Raw genomic sequence first — 16,479 nt, 5'->3', positions numbered from 1 at the left:
AAGTCAATGATCTGGGTTGTTAGAGGAAAAACAATTTTCCCTTTCAAACAGTCTGCGTTGGATGCCTTGGGATCATCATTCATCGTGTCATCTGCCTCCTGTTTGTTACACCTCACTGGCTGAATGCTTTGGTTCATCTTAAGTCGGCGCCATGATTCTGCGTTTCACTTGAAATGTGAGCTTCAATTATAAATAATGATGACGTTCAAGGCTGCTGCATCTGCTCGCTCTACTACATAAAAGTTTGCGTAATACTGTAACTCTAAACACCTGAGTTACAGGTATTGATTACTATAGCAGAAATAGTCAATGAACAAGAAAAGCCATGACATTGCGTACCTCCACCAAGGAGGGAATTTCCTCACAACTTTGTTGAGCATGGCAAGAAAGCATAAGGCAACTTTCTTGATTCATGAATTGCATTGACTGAAGGCAAAATAATAAGTGCACAAATTGCAATCCAACAATAGACAGCGCCAAAGTCTTGTCACAAGACATTACTGCCAAGTTCTGAAAGGCGCTACCAAGCTTAGCTAGCAGCTCTAAAACAGTGTCGAATTAACATCACAGTGCTGTGTTTTATTACGTTTTCAGTTTGTTTTCTTGCTAGGCAGCGGTTAGAAACCAGATAAGTGAACAGTGATTGCTTCTTAAATCCAGATGGAACTTCAGAACACCACCAAATAATTTCACTAACAGATGGACAAACACTAACCAAAACACGAGTCCTAAAGCAACACATTCCATTGTCAACATGTTGCGCCTTAGGAGTGAGAACGTGTTGCCTAACGTGTCAGAGCGCAGTTTGTGTGAAACCTAACTCCAAGCGCTGTTTGTTTCATGAATGATCACTGCTGTACAAAGCAACAGCACACAAAGGTGATAGAAATCAAGTCTTCAGCAGCCAACTCGACGCTGCCCCTGCCAGACCAAGCCGAGCAGGTTGAGACATTTCAACGACTGCTCCTCTGTGGAGCGAGCGTGGTGGGGACAGATGGAACAGAGACGCTGGAGTGGATCTGGACCGGGCCCAGTCGGCTCAGTGTCAGTCCGTCCGCTCCGTCTCTGGCTCTGGATCAACTCAGCCTGGTGTCCTGCTCGCTGGCCAAGGAAGCGCGTCCACTTTAGGATCTGACACGGCTGTCTTCATTTAACCTTTATTTACAGCAGGAATTCTACGCTCCGTTTACACTTGACGGGGCCAAAAATACTCCTGTGTGCCCTTGAGCTAAAATCGTTTGTATCTTGGCAAGACAGAGTTTAGGAAATGTGGAGCGACTTCACTAAAAGGGGCTTTGATGATTTCTTAACAGAAGTCAGAAGTTTAGAAGCTTGCAGCTGGAGAAATAACAAAAGCAGAAAGTTCTGCTTTTGTTCTTGTTTTAATGTTTGATTCTCCCTTCATCTTTAGTCCTTGTTTCAGCCTCAGACTCTCATGAGTACAAACAATGATCACCATCACATAGGAGAGTGACTAGTAACAGATATCCTTTATCATTGTAGTCAAGACAGAAATGAAGTCCAAGACCAATGAGGCAGGTGAGTCCAAGACCAAACTGAACAGAGAATAGTGGGACATAAGAGATGGTCATGTAGTCGCAGACATTTATTTCAAACTGCAAAAGAAACAGGGATTTCCTGTATTTAGTTTGGTCTCAGTGTCCTTGGGCTGGACTACAGCACTAGCCATTATACAGCATTTATGCTTGAAAAAGAATTTTTGACATAAAAATGCACAGCACAGAACATTCCTTGTTTGTCTGCAAATAAGTGTTCCCAGTTAGCTTCTCTGTTAGCTTCAGCTCATACATAAACACGTATCCTACACCACCTATATTAATAAGAAAGAGAGGCCCGCCGCGAGTCTTTGTCAGGCTTCTGACGAATCCATCTTTCATTTAGGAGACAATGTTTGTCCCGTGGAAATTTCTACATAAAATATGCTAATGAAATTAAAAAGCCAAGTGTGAGGGTAGAAGCCGGCTGCCTCAGAATCTCTAATGACTCCCTGCCATCTCCCAGAGAAAAAAAAAGAAAAAGCCTGATTAATTTAGGAATGTCAGCTGCGGTGGAGAGTGATTAATTCCTCCTGGATTCGAGCGTTTAAACGAACAAGATGGAGGGGACAAGGAAAACAGGGAGTCCAAAATATGGACACATAATTAGTACATTTGGATCACTTAAGTCGCGAGCTGAAGGAAGAAAAGCTACAATAATATGTTGCTGCTTTGTTGACGCCAGCTTTAGCCAGAAGAAGCTAAAGATATGAATGTTTAATTGTCTCATTTTTGTGACGCATCAGAGACGGGGATAAACAGTATTGAACAGTGTCATACTGAGAGAGAAAGAACACATCACTAAGGGTTCAGTTGAGTGAACTGCCGTTGAGGGTGAAGCAGAACCGCAGGGAAGTCGATGAAGAAAATAAAGCTTGGTAAAAGTGTATCAGTGCCTTCTGACTGGATTTTATTTCAAAACAAATCTCTCTTCTCTGTTTCAGACTGATAGGAAGATGACTTAAGACGGACGTGACAACAAGCTTGTTATTTGGCCGCTCCTTGCAGACACACAATCCCTCAGAGAGTATTTCTGCCTGGTGGGGATGGGAATGTGTTCGGATAAAGGATGGACTTACTGCGGCCTCACGAAAGGTCACAGTCCTCCAAAGGTCTCGTCATGGCCTGCGGCTCTTCTGCTATTGACTCTGATCTGGTTCAATCAAAAGAGTGCTGGACAGATTCTCAACAGCTTTCACTCGGAGCGACGCGATTGGTCATTGAACCACCTGACAGTGCACCAGTCCACTGGTGCTCTGTATGTCGGAGCCATCAACCGGATCTACAAGCTCTCTGCGAACCTCACGCTCCTTGTGTCACATGACACGGGGCCAGAGTATGACAATAAAGCCTGCTACCCTCCGCTCATCGTGCAGCCATGCTCCGAACCGCTAGCGTCAACCGACAACGTAAACAAACTTTTGTTGATTGACTACTCTCACAACCGGCTCCTGGCGTGTGGCAGTCTCTACCAGGGCGTCTGCAAGCTGATGAGACTGGACGACTTATTCATTCTGGTGGAGCCCACTCATAAGAAAGAGCACTACCTGTCCAGCGATAACCAGACAGGGACCATGTATGGGGTGGTGGTGCCGTCACAGGGTCAGGACGCTACGCTGTACATCGGAACTGCAGTTGGAGGCAAACAGGACTACTTTCCGACCATATCCAGTCGGAAACTTCCACGTGATCCTGAGTCCTCAGCGATGCTGGACTACGAGCTCCACACCGACTTTGTGTCATCGCTCATCAAAATCCCATCCGACACGCTTGCTCTGGTTCCTCATTTTGACATTTACTACGTTTACGGATTTGCGAGTGGCAGCTTTGTCTACTTCATGACGGTGCAGCCTGAGACACCCGAGAATGGGATGCCAGCCGGGAGCTCACCGGGCGACCTGTTCTACACCTCACGCATCATTCGCCTTTGCAAAGGTGATAAAAAGTTTCACTCCTACGTGTCACTTCCTGTGGGGTGCGTTCACAAAGGCGAGGAGTACCGGCTGCTGCAGACGGCGTACCTGTCGAAGGCCGGGAGGGTTCTGGCCAATGCACTCAACATCAGTGCGCAGGAGGACGTGCTCTTCGGCGTCTTCTCCAAGGGCCAGAAGCAGTACCACGACCCACCGGACCACACCGCCGTGTGCGTCTTCACCATCCACGACATCAACATGCGCATCAAGGAACGACTGCAGTCATGCTACCAGGGTGAAGGAAATCTGGAACTGCACTGGCTGCTGGGCAAGGACGTGCAGTGCACCAAGGCGGTAGGTCGACTGTCACACTTGCATGCGCTGAAATGTGTTCTGCTTGAGCAGGTCCAAATGTTAGGAGGAATAAAATAAAATAAAATAAAAATTGAAATTAACTATTTTATAACGTAGAAAAAGCCCATATAATAATTAAATCATTACTTTAGTGAGTCTGAAAGACATTTTCAAAAGATGAACACAAAACGTACTGTCAAAGTAATAATATGTCCAAAAACAGCATTGAAGTAAGTTACATTTAACACCAAAATGCATTTATTAATTCATATATGTATTAAATAAATAAATATATAAAATAAATAGAAAAAAAGGCGTAAACAGTGCCATGAATTAATCTAAATTTCTATTTAAATCGGATGAAGTGGAGCCTCACCTGCAGCGTCTCAAAGCTTGTTCTTTTTCTTTTTATATTATAATTTTATATCTTTTTTTTTTTTTTTACCAATTACACCTTCCTCGGTTCGCCCCCTCAATAATAAAGACTTTCTCCTCCATGATTTTCATTTTCCTATACTGCTTCCACTCCCACTGCCTTTCACCACTTGTACAGAAAATGTCTGAACACTCGGGTGATGGATTGCGATGACATTTCGTATACACATTTACGGTCGCCCTCAGGAAGAAATGTAATCACTGTGATGATCTACTGACTTTTAGTTTCTTGCCATTAGTGACAGCTGCCTTCAATATAGGGCGAGCTTGAACTCCAGCTATATGTTGAAGAACTTTACTTGTGAATGTGCACGTATATGTGATTTTAAAAAGCAGCATATCTAACAACTAGCAAACACATCAGAGCAACACATCCGGTCAAATGAGTGAGCCACTGAGCTGATCAGACGTCCATTTAAGATATGAAGCTGTTGACAGCAAAATATTAATAATCTTCCCGCTATCTATCAGCATCCGCCCTGTGAGGCTTTTATCACGTTACTCTCATTAGGCCTTGTTTGCTTGATGGCGTTTCGGAGTCAATAGACGGAGCCGTCACGTGTTTGATGAATCCCATTGTTTTCACGATGGGCTCCAGTGAAAGCCGCTGGTTACGAAGAATTACAGCTTTAACGAGACACGGGCTTGGACGTTTACAAGAGAGACCCCTTTCTTCAGATCAAGAACAGGTCTCTGAAGGTTTAAATACTGCTGACAGCGACAAGAGAGAGGGCTGGAGATGAGCAGAGGAGAGAGGATGAGAGGAAGGCGGCGGCAGCCAGTGCCCAAACCCCCTGAATGGAATCAAAGCTTCAGACAAAACTTCTCTGATTAGCATTGTGGAATTAATCCGCGCCAGTCCTCCTGGGTCCAGAAAACCCGAGCGCTGTTTTGGGCACAGCTCTCCTAGCTATTTAGACTGCAATCATGGTGGTGGAGGATGAAAGGGGGGACTTTTTCAGTCCAGGCTGCTTACTATTTTGGTATCAGGGTCAGAAACAAATGAGGCAAAGTTACAACGTGTTACAAGAGAGAGCTAACGGCAACATTTAGATGTGTACAAGAAAATGTGAGTTGCTAGTGTGTGAGCTCGGTAGCTTAGCATAACAGGAGGCAGCGGAGAGTTCAGTATGAAGAGGCTGCGGGTGAAGTCTGCTTGCACTTGGCGTGACAAAGTTGTAGTCACTGGTGATGAGTACACCCTCTGTGATGCCACCGCCAAGTTGAGGAGGCTGTTCTACTACTTTGACAGAGGGGACGATGAAAAATGTGAAATCTGGTCTGAAGCACTCACAAATATGTTGTGCCACAAATTTGGATTCTGCCAGGAACACTCAGGAATTCACCAACAAACCCTTCGGAATCGACAAAGTCTCATGATTGGAGGCAGTTTTTATGGCTTGTCTTGCCAAACTTGAGATTGAATGAGTCATGGATTTGAGTCCCACACATCTAAATGAGTCCTTGAATTGAGTGGAGTACAGCTCTAAGCCTTGCCAGCGGAAGAAAACACACGCTATTAATTGGTGCGACTACATGAAAGGCAACAAAATGACTTTCATAGATTTGATTTGATTTGTTGTTTGGACCCTTATGACAAAGTGAATAGTCAATGTAGATGAAGATTTTTACAATAATATAAATATATAATAGTTGCTATAAAATAAACCTCCAACTGACTTGCTTTTAAAAATGTGGAGAAATGGTTTGATGAATTTACCTTTATTGCGTCTTTAGATGGAAACACACACCAAAAATAAATGAATAAATAAAAATGAATAAAAGCCACCCATAGCACAATGACTTTTATATGCAACTCCCTGGCTGAAAAGCTGAAAAATAATAAATGTACCAATTGAAAAAAAAAACCCAACTAAAGAAGTGAAGAAACACTCACAATTTCAACTCAAAGTACATAATAATGTGTTGTGTTTATCCACACCTCTTGCAGCATCGCTCTCCAAAAGTGTGATAGGACAATGAAGCCAGCTAGCGTGTGACCACTTTTGTATGAAGGTGCCAACCTGAAAAGTGGTCTTTAATTATTTTAGAAACAGGAATATTTTCATAGTCTGCTCATTGTATTCTTGAATGCGCATGTTGTTTATCGAGAGACCGCAAAAGCACAATGTGTGCATAATAAATATTTGGTGGAGGAGAAGAAAAGATGTGCCCTACAAAGAAATAAGGCGGATCTCAAGCGGCACATGATTAGGATGAGCATGTTGGTGGATGTAACATGAGTGTTTAGCACGCTTGCTTTGAACTTAATCACACCATGACATCTGCTGTGATTCGGCTGTCAGATCAGAACAGTACGACGGAAAAGAGATCAAGAACATATCCACAGTGTCTCATCAGAAATGATGTTTTCCTGTTCAATTATTTCACCTGAAGTAACTATTTGCATCCTCCCAACCCCCACAGCGAGTTTGCCTCTTCTCTGGCCAGAAAACTAACACGTTTAATTGCCTCCTCTCGCCCTCTCCACTGAAGCCTGTTCCCATCGACGATCACTTCTGTGGGTTGGACATTAACCAGCCTCTCGGCGGCTCGCAGCTGGTGTCGGGTCACACCGTGTTCACGGAGAGTAGAGAGCGCCTGACCTCCATCACTTCCTACATCTATAACGGACACTGCGTGGTTTTCCTGGGAACTAGGAATGGACGACTCAAAAAGGTACGAAAACAAACACTCTGTGCTCTTAGGTTTATAGATGATGTCACATCATGGTCCTTAGCAATAAAGAGAAAAAAATGTTGTAACATGAAATGCAAAACAAAAAAGCAGCTGTGTGCTACTGTATACATAAATGTCTTGATAAAGACATTGAAATATATATATATATATATATATATATATATATATATATATATATATATGTATATATATATATATATATATATGTTTGAACCATACACTTCTAGAAATACTATATGCGTGATGGTTACACCGATTTGACATCATGTCATTGCTGCCCATCAAAACACTAAAAATCATACTGGGGTTGGGCAAAATAATGGAAACGCCTTAAAGCTAAAAAAGCGTTATGGTGTTTTGTATTACTGGTCTTGGGGGAAAATGTTGTCCCAGCAAACATAAATAAATAAATTGATAAATAAAGCATGGATAAATGTCAATCGATTTTTGTTTTAATCCCCCGGCCCAAATATTGACCCATTGCCACTCACACCTAACAACAATTTAATCATCAATTAACCTTTGCATGTTTTTCAACTGTGAGAGGAAACCAGAGTCCTCAGAGGAAAGCAAAACATGAAAGCACATACATTCTTGTTGAGGCTGCCGCACTAGACTATGAATACAACTATTCAAAATGCATATAGGTTTAATGCACACAACATTGTCCAGATAGATCCAGATAGACAAAAAGGAATAAATCATAATATGCTCTGTGTCTAAAATGTAGCTGTTGGTATTTGTCAATTTAAACAAATGGCAAAACTGCCTCTTCCCTGAGCCCCATTCTTCCACACTCAGTATTGTAAAGGCACAATATTATTCATGCAACTGAAACCTCACGCTGGAATCTGCTCCCGCATCCTGCTCAATCCAGTAACTACAGATAGTGAAGGCTGTAGCCCTGCAGTTGGGCTTTTTTTTTTTTGTTTCATTACATGTCAATGATAAATGAAGAAAAGGAGATTTGACATTCACCACAAATGAATGTTCCATATCATCAGCACAGTACATTTATATAACAATCATCTCTAATCCACTGACACCAATTAAAGCGGTAATCCTCTTTAATTAGCTCGACTTGTGATTTTTAATGTCATCGTTCGGGAGAGACATTATTCCGCTGAATAGGTGAACAGTAATTATGCAGTGCTACGTCTCTCAGCTTTAACCTTGACTGCAGCTCTCAGACGGAGATAAAAAGATGCAAATGTCCGTCCATAAGTACCAAAACTCCAGCGAGCGTCGGTTTCTTCAAAACGGCTGCTGGATGGAAGTAACAGGAAATTATGCAGCTGAAGTACCTCTTATTCTAGAATGTCTTAATGGATTTTTTTGCGTCACAAAGTGCCTGAAAGTCCACTTCAGTGACTTTGAACAGCCTCTCCAAGGACTTGAAAGAGCTGCATTTTTACATGGCAGGGAATGTAACAAGACTTTTAACGGTGGATTATTTTCAATCTTTATCTCATGGGCCTATTCAAGTAACCAAAATGTCTCCAGTAAGGCAGAGTAATGGGCGCTTTGGAAACAACTGTCAGTTACGTTGTGTCTCTGTTGGGCATCACACAGAACTCCTCAGCCATATTTGGGAGAGGTTTAACCTTTACGCCCAAGAACATCCTGAGCCATTCACATTCATTCAGCAGCGACCGACTGCACACATTTGCATTGGCATCTCCCGCAGCAATCACACCAAGCCATTGCTAGCATTGACCAGCTAAAGAGAAATACCAGAGGCTTTTAGGCTTATATATGGGTGGCATGCAGGAAGCCAACACAAAATTAAAACGGTCCGGTTCTTCAAGCAGCAAATCACCATACTCATTTCCTTTTAGCATTAGCCTTTCTCTTTTGGAAGGAAACTATTATTATTATTATCATTATCATTCTTTTTATTTCTATTTAGCAAATTTAGGTTTAGTTACTTTACAATCAAAATGCTAACCAAGTGGAGTGGAGCAGCGAGCCAGCAACACTAGTCGCTATGTATTCAGTTCTAAAAAATGATGTGATAAAAGTCAGTGAAAGTCAGATACTACCCTTCTTGCAATTTGACTTGCAGAATCCCAAATTGCGACACATGGGTCCTGATTTCATTTTGATTGTGTTTCTGGTTGATTGTGATTTTATGATGGTGTAGTGTTGCCGTTGTTATAGGCTGTCCTAGATGTCGCTATGACACCATCAGCAAGATTTTATAATAACAATGCGCGTGTGCAACTCATTTAAGGCCTGGATGTGGAGCGGCACTGTACACATCGCAAAGCAGTCCCTAGATTTCTTGTAAGTCAAAAGAAAAGTCGACAAGTCAAATTTCCTTATTTTCCTTAACTAAAATAAAATCATCCCAACAAACAGCATTGTTTGTTGGGATGATTTTATTATTATTTTATTATTTTTATTATGAGAGCTCCCTGGAGACAGTTGGTTAGTCATGGTGGTGATGGCATGAAGCCTGAATAATGCTTTTTATAAATACACAAAGCACTTTCTTTGATATTAGCAGTGTACTGCTTTGTCATGGTTAGCCGGACGCGCTAACCTTGTAGAATCTAAGTGGATCCTGCAATGGATTAAAATGCATTGATAATGAATTGTTTCACACTGGCGCGGCTCTCCGGTTCCCGCACGCAATGTTTTGGACAGGACGACGTGCTCAAGCAGGGAAAATAACTTGTCTGGAACTGTGACATCTTTGGTGTATATATGTTGTATTGTTTGTTTATAAAATAGGTAGGCAGTCCAGGAAGTACTGGAAATTATGTTAGATTAAACAAATGCTTTGTATGTTCTGGCATGAGACAGACTAAAGCTTCTGAGAATCCAGAAGTGAATCCAGAAGAGAATTCAGTTTGAGATGTGACACGCGATTGTTACATGTTACTTTTTTTTTGCGACCCCATATATAAATATATATAGTCGTAAAATCAAAGAATATTAAAGGTTTAGGGTGGATTCTTATCCTCTGGATCTTCGTACTGCCAATTTGGGTGCACATAGTTGTCGTAAAAACACCATACTGGAGCCAACATTCGCGGAGGCCATGCATGAAACAGTTAGATGTTCATGGCGAGAACAAAAAAAATCATTTTGCACTCTATTAACTCCGCGGCAACAGTAATTGTGTCTAACATCGAGCCCGCAGTCATGAGGCGACCTTCTCAGAGTCGTTCATGAAGCTGATTTGCCTGATTGTCCATCACCTCTCAGATACAGAAAAGATGGATCGTGAGAATATTCATATAGAAGAGTTTTTTCTTTTGATCAAACAGAGCTGACTTGCTCTCACCGCAGGCACTGCTTATACCAAGCAGACATATAGGGGCCAGCTGACTGAGGAAATGTGTGAGAAGACTGTTGTGACATTAGCCTGGGGGCTTCAGTCTTATGAGGAGCAATCTGTCTGACACACAGCGACACCCACAATAACAACAATAACGCACACACGCAGTGACACACTCTGTGCTCAGATAGCATCAGTGCAGCTCTTTCATTTGGCCATCCATCGGGGACAAAGGCTGGGTGACAATATGGGAGAGGAGGGAGAGGTGCAGCAGATATATACTGCTGAACAGCGCTGGCCGCTGCATGACCTCCAACCAGAAAGTTCAATTGGAACGGCTCTGACTTTCTTCCATAGCATTGAAAAGCTTGACTGACTCAAATAAATCAGATTTGTTAGACCAAACCCTAATGTAGTGCCCACAATAGCTCAAAAAAAGAATTGAAACGATGGCTCTTCCGATCTACCCCTGTGTTTCAACAGTGCTTTCCAAGACACAAAACACTTGAGTGAAGTAACAGACAGATGAAGCATGGCGACTCTTCAATACATTCAATTTAACTCAGGTTGGCAAAGTGAATCTGGACGGCGCTGAAGCACGAATTCATTCCTCCTTCTCCCGTCTGATCTTTGGCCTCAACTTAAGCAGCTCAAAACGCAATACAGCATGATTACATTGCCAAGTTAGGGAGAGCGGGAGCACACGCAGAAATGTCAGCGCATCTCTCTACACAATCTTCCCAACAAACACACTGCAGAGATCAAGATAAAGCCACCAATTACCAAACACAAATGCACACCTTCGTTTTATTTCAATCAATTAACCACTGAAAAGCTTTGAACTGATACTAGCTGTTAGTAACTAAAATGGAGACTGTCACTCAGCCTGTGACTTGGACTGATAAAATCTCAGTCCCCCAACATAATTTAGTTGAACATGCTTTGTTTGACACTCTCTGTTTGTAGGGGCATATCACGCTTTTTTTTGCCAAAATGAATGTATTGTACCGAAAGTGTAGTTGCAAACTGAGGTGGTTCAAGCAACATAAAAAATTAAAAGCCAATAACAATTGTGTCCTAATTAACTCCATTACAGTGGATTAATTGTAGAACAAGCAAGAGTCTGGAAGATATCTGTTCAAAATAGGCAGCAAATATATACCATATGTAAGGTCTTTTATCACATCAACAACACCGTAAAGAGTACAGGCAGGCAATAGACTGGAAAGGGAAATGGCACTGTGTGCTGTAATGCAAAATAATGAACACATTACTGAGGAAAGGTAAACAGCTTCAGAAAAACATGAACCAGAATTTCTTTACAGAAGAAAAGGTCATACATTCCTTCATATGAGGAGAAAGCGTGTACTTTCAGGAAGTGACCAGCAAGGCGCAGAAGAGTGAAAATCCATCATTTCTGCTTTAAGTGCTGAATGTCTAGAGGCCAAAGTTTCTCATTACACTGACAAAATGTACCACCACGATTCAGACTCCCAGGAGCCCCCCAAAGAGCACGGGGTCGCCGCTCCAATCCTATTCCATCACCGAGCAAATGGACAGGCCTGCTGGAAATGGTCCATGACAATAAATGCCATCAGCAGATCATCGTGGCAGGAGGGCCATTACAAAGGTCACAGCCGCCACTGAAAGGGTGTCGCCAGGGTTAAAGGTCACACCATCTTAAAGTCCAGGTTACACCCAGCATATGGACGTGTCCGTCACCGTCGTCCCTTGATTAGGTTACTCTTGTTTCAAATAAAACAGGACATTTCCATCTTCGCCTACCTAGGAAGATTTGTGTAATGCGAGCCTGCCGGTGGCTCCCCGGCAAACACAAAAGGGTTTTTTACAGGCTGCACGACGCCCCGCTAATGAGGTGAATCCAGGTAGAAGTCGTTGTCTTTGACGCTGATTGAACACGTTTGAACTTTAAGGTGGAAGGCGATGATGGATGCAGCTTCGTATAGAACTGGGGGAAGTTACAAGAAAAGCAAGCAATGTCAGACCATCATGACCATCGGAGCTCAACCTAGTGGCTAAGCAAAACATGCTGAAGTGAAAGTGCTGTTTTCTGTGTTCCCAACAAAAAGAAAAAGAAACGGAGGAAACAACCGACACAACAAAGCAAAGTGATAGAATTAAATCGAAGCTGTGCGAGAAATGACAACACATTCATTAGCATACACAGAAAACAAAACAGCAAAAGCGCACCTCCAGCCAAAATACAAAACACAAGAATCAACAGTTTTAGCTGGAAACACAAACTTTAAAGACAGCATGTGAATGAAAACCTGCAGCATCCAAAGGTTGAGACATGAATACCAATAAGAAAGGAGGAATATATATATATATATATATATATATATATATATATATATATATATATATATATATATATATATATATATATATATATATATATATATTCCTCCTATATAGAACAGATTCTGAGTTTAACACTGAAGAAACATAAAGCCATCAGCTAATCAGTCAAATCTCTCCTGAAAAACATGCGATACAGAACGAGAAAACGTAAACCTTGAAAATGAATGTCAAGAATATGCACCATGAAGAACAAAACACAACAGCAAAAGTAAGAATGAAAACACTAATTGCTTCAACTACACAGCTCTATCGTTTCAGAAGTGAGGAATTTACAATTACTTTCCTTTATCACAGGCTCAAACCAGATCAGCACCAGATTCGTCAACTTGGTTTTAATGACTGGCTAAATCTCTGCTGAGAACGTTTTTGTTATTCACGGTGGTGGATGGATTAGCTGGCTCCTGCTTCAATGCCAGCGTATGAAAAAAAACAAAGCAAATAGAAGGCAGACTGGAACCATGGTCGCTCATACCCCCTGGCAGCGTCAACACATAGCAGGTGTTGAGTGGAATTGACTTCCAGAGGAAATGTTTCTGTTGAGCCGAGTAACATTCTTCACGGGGTGTGCGACAGTGAACAGCAGGGAAGCCCAGGCTGCTCAGATATACTGCAAGAGAAATTATGAGTCAAGATGTTGTGCCTGTGACACATTGGAGGATGGAGGGTGATGTCATGAGGGCCAGCAGGAGAACTTGTGGTCGAAGAATTTAGGTGCTGAATGTGGCTTTCCTGTCCATTTCTGACTTTTAATTTAGATTCTTCTAAAGCAATAAAGTGCGTCTTGGGCTGCTTAGCGATGATATTGATTCGATGTCCCAAATCCCCAGGTGCCTTTGTGCATGCAGCTCGAAAGTGGTGGCTCTGATCTTTAGTCAACAAAGACAACTAAATGTGATGTCAAATCTCTCTATTTCACTCTCATTTAACGGATTATTTTTTCATTCACTGCTTATTGAAGCACCATTAAGAAATTTCAGTATAATCATGAAAAAACTGACAATTAATGCGAGGAATATTGGGCCAAGTTGGATCAATAAAGGAAAAAAACTGCAACATTTAGGGCTTCAAACCACTGTGAAACTGCTGTGTCAGTTTCTCTGTTATAATTCTATAGTTGCAGCGCAGTCCGCCTTGGTTACATCTCCATAAGGTATCACAGATGAGTTCAAAAACATGCTCAACAGAGTCGCCAATCCAAAACAAGTTTAATATTTGTGGCAAGCTTATCTTCATTCCAGAGCTAGAGGCAAATATAGACCAAAGACCAAGACTTGTTGTTGAATGCATGTAGCTGATGCTAATCTCACTTAGCCACAGCCCCGCTAACAAAGACAGAGCTGCTCTGAGCTGTCAGGTTTGTCCTGGGGTGTAAAACTGCAGTGAAACTAGTTGGATGTTGATTATTTAATCCAGATCCACCTCTATCTGACGCAATCACCGAAACAATTTATCCTCAAAATTATATACCAAATTACTCAACGAAAAAATAGAACCCTTCATAACACTATTTATATTGAGAGAATAAACCATGTTGAGTTTGGGATTATCATGTGGTGAAGTAGGGTAGTGAGAAGAAATGAAGCTGTTAAGACTGTGAAAATGTAATGGCTTTTTAGTCAGAGGAACAAAAAGTAAAAAAGAGTATATGCAGCCAAGAATGACGCAAAGGTGATATAAAGAGGACATTACATGTTAACACGGAAACTAGACTTAAGTCTAAGTCAGCTCATCCAAGCTTCAGTTCCAGTAACTACACTGTAACACAGAGGACACAGTGATAACAGGGCCCAAAGAATTGACTGGTATATTATCTCAGCAGCTGCCAATTCCTGCTTTTCCAGCAATCGGTTGAATTGTTAAGCTCCGGGCAAATAAAGCCAGTCAAATACTCTCATGAGCAAATACAGTATTCATTAGAGCTCAAAGAGAGTCAGCCCAGTGAGGAAATTCTCTGGCGGACGACTTAACGACTCAGACTTTACAAAATGGCAGTTTCGGAGTTTGCCTGCGAAAGGACAGATTGGCCGATTGAAATCATCGCAGGTGTGTTTAAGACTAAATTGAGTGAATTTTCATAAGCGTGTGCAGGGACCTTCGGGGCATGGTGTGAATCTGTGTTTGATCAGGAAGGAAATGGTTTTAAAAGGTCTTTTTCATGACTTCCAGGGCCAAATGTTCAATCTTGTGCTTTATTTATTCTTCCTTCGGCTCTTATTGTTCCGCCTTTGTGTCCTTCTTTCCCCCGGGTCGGTCACACAAATGGAAAAAACGCACACGAGGACGAAGTGACTGCACTGCGGTCAGGAAAATGAAGACCATACGAGTGGCACGAATTGTTCCTCAGTCCACCCCCCCACACTTTCCCAGTGCTTTTTGTTGGTGGGTCATGGGAACCTGACAAACAATGGGGATGATTGGAAGGGACGAAGGGGCAGCACGGAGGAGGACAGGAAATGGAAAGCAGGAAACTGAGTCCTCGAGGAGAGAGAGATGGAGACTGAAAGGAGACTGTGGTCAAGTTGGAGGACTCGTGGTTTGGATGTTTGCCACGGAGCTGAAGGTTAGGGTGAACTGATTTTCTTTTGGTTTAACAATAACACACAAAGGCATGCAAGCACATGATGGATCCATTTGGAGGACCGTGGAACACGGCATCTTAGAGGGTAAAGTCACATGCCGTCTAGGAAACTGATGTCTGCAAGGGTTTCGTTACTGTTGCAGATGACTCAGCCATGCTGGCTTTACTGACCCACGACTTTCATCCATCACTGGATCTTTTGCATCCCAGAGTGAAAAAGCTGGAACGAAATGAAGCACCTCTAATTCAGGGCACTTATCTCAGCTGGAAACAAATGGGTCATGCGTCTCAAGTAGGGAGCCTCAAGTGGAAAAAGTTATCTCTGGAGTTCTTATATCTGGAGTTCTTGAAAGGCAACTGGACATTTCGAAAGTGTTTTACAGATGGTTTCCTATGCTCATTTAAACAATCTGAGTCCTGTCGCCTCATGAAGTGATCTGACGCATAACAACCTGATGAGATTCCACATTCCAATCTGTGTTTGATCGTCAGTAAGGGGACAATAAACCATTGAGGAATTAACTGAGTGAAATCACCATGTTGCGTTAACTGAGCTGGAACGCTAAGCTTACCATTCATTTTACTCAACTCATCAAATGCATTGAAACTTGAATAGGATATAGTGAGTCAACAGGGCTGTGCACAGATCAGTTTGTTGGTTATTTGAACAGAAATTGGAGCAGCGGTACGAATCCGTCAGGAGGCCGATGGGACAAAGCTTCAAGTCACATCAAACAGTTTAACATCCACTGAGTTCTGTGCGCTTCGGGACACTTGATGGAAAGTCCACTGAGTTGGAAGTGCACATGACAGCATGCTCACATGCGTTCTTGTCATAGATCAAACGTTTGCAACGGTATTCCCAGATCAAAGGTCCGATGGAACTTTTAAAATGTATTGCCTCAGAAATAGTGTTGCATAGATAAAAGGGATATGGACTTGCTTTGACAATGTGGTCTTTTTTTGTTTTGTTTTGGACACATGACATTGACGAAGGTGACAGACGTACTGAATCGACATGACTTATTGTGACATTCCATGTCCGACATGGCACAAGAACCTTTATGTTATATGCCAGTGTTGCTCTCAAGTTAGAAACCGCAGCTTGACATCACTCTTGTGAGACTCAACATGTTTGCGTTGAAAGTGAGAACCTCATGGGGCCATAGGGTACTGATGACAAAAGCAAAGTGGGCAGTTTTCCTTGCTAATACACACAGTACTTCTACTGTATTAAAAAAAAAACCCTCAATGTTTCAAATCTCAAATCTT

The 16,479-nt window shown here is 42.1% G+C and overlaps 1 protein-coding gene across 2 annotated transcripts in view; it reads left to right on the top strand.

Annotated features, from left to right (window-relative positions):
* The window catches only part of LOC128761202 (plexin-A2-like), a 119,680-nt gene that overhangs the window by 24,152 nt on the left and 79,049 nt on the right, over window positions 1-16,479 (top strand). For both annotated transcript variants that reach the window (XM_053869259.1, XM_053869260.1), the window contains exons 2-3: window positions 2,501-3,823; window positions 6,755-6,937. In XM_053869259.1, the coding sequence (XP_053725234.1) occupies window positions 2,603-3,823; window positions 6,755-6,937 (1,404 nt within the window). In that variant the 5' untranslated portion in view covers window positions 2,501-2,602. The remainder of the gene's footprint in view (window positions 1-2,500; window positions 3,824-6,754; window positions 6,938-16,479) is intronic.

The sequence above is a fragment of the Synchiropus splendidus genome, chromosome 6 (assembly GCF_027744825.2).
Source record: "Synchiropus splendidus isolate RoL2022-P1 chromosome 6, RoL_Sspl_1.0, whole genome shotgun sequence".
In the NCBI taxonomy this organism is placed as follows: domain Eukaryota; kingdom Metazoa; phylum Chordata; class Actinopteri; order Syngnathiformes; family Callionymidae; genus Synchiropus; species Synchiropus splendidus.
This window is presented reverse-complemented; position numbering and strand designations above follow the sequence as displayed.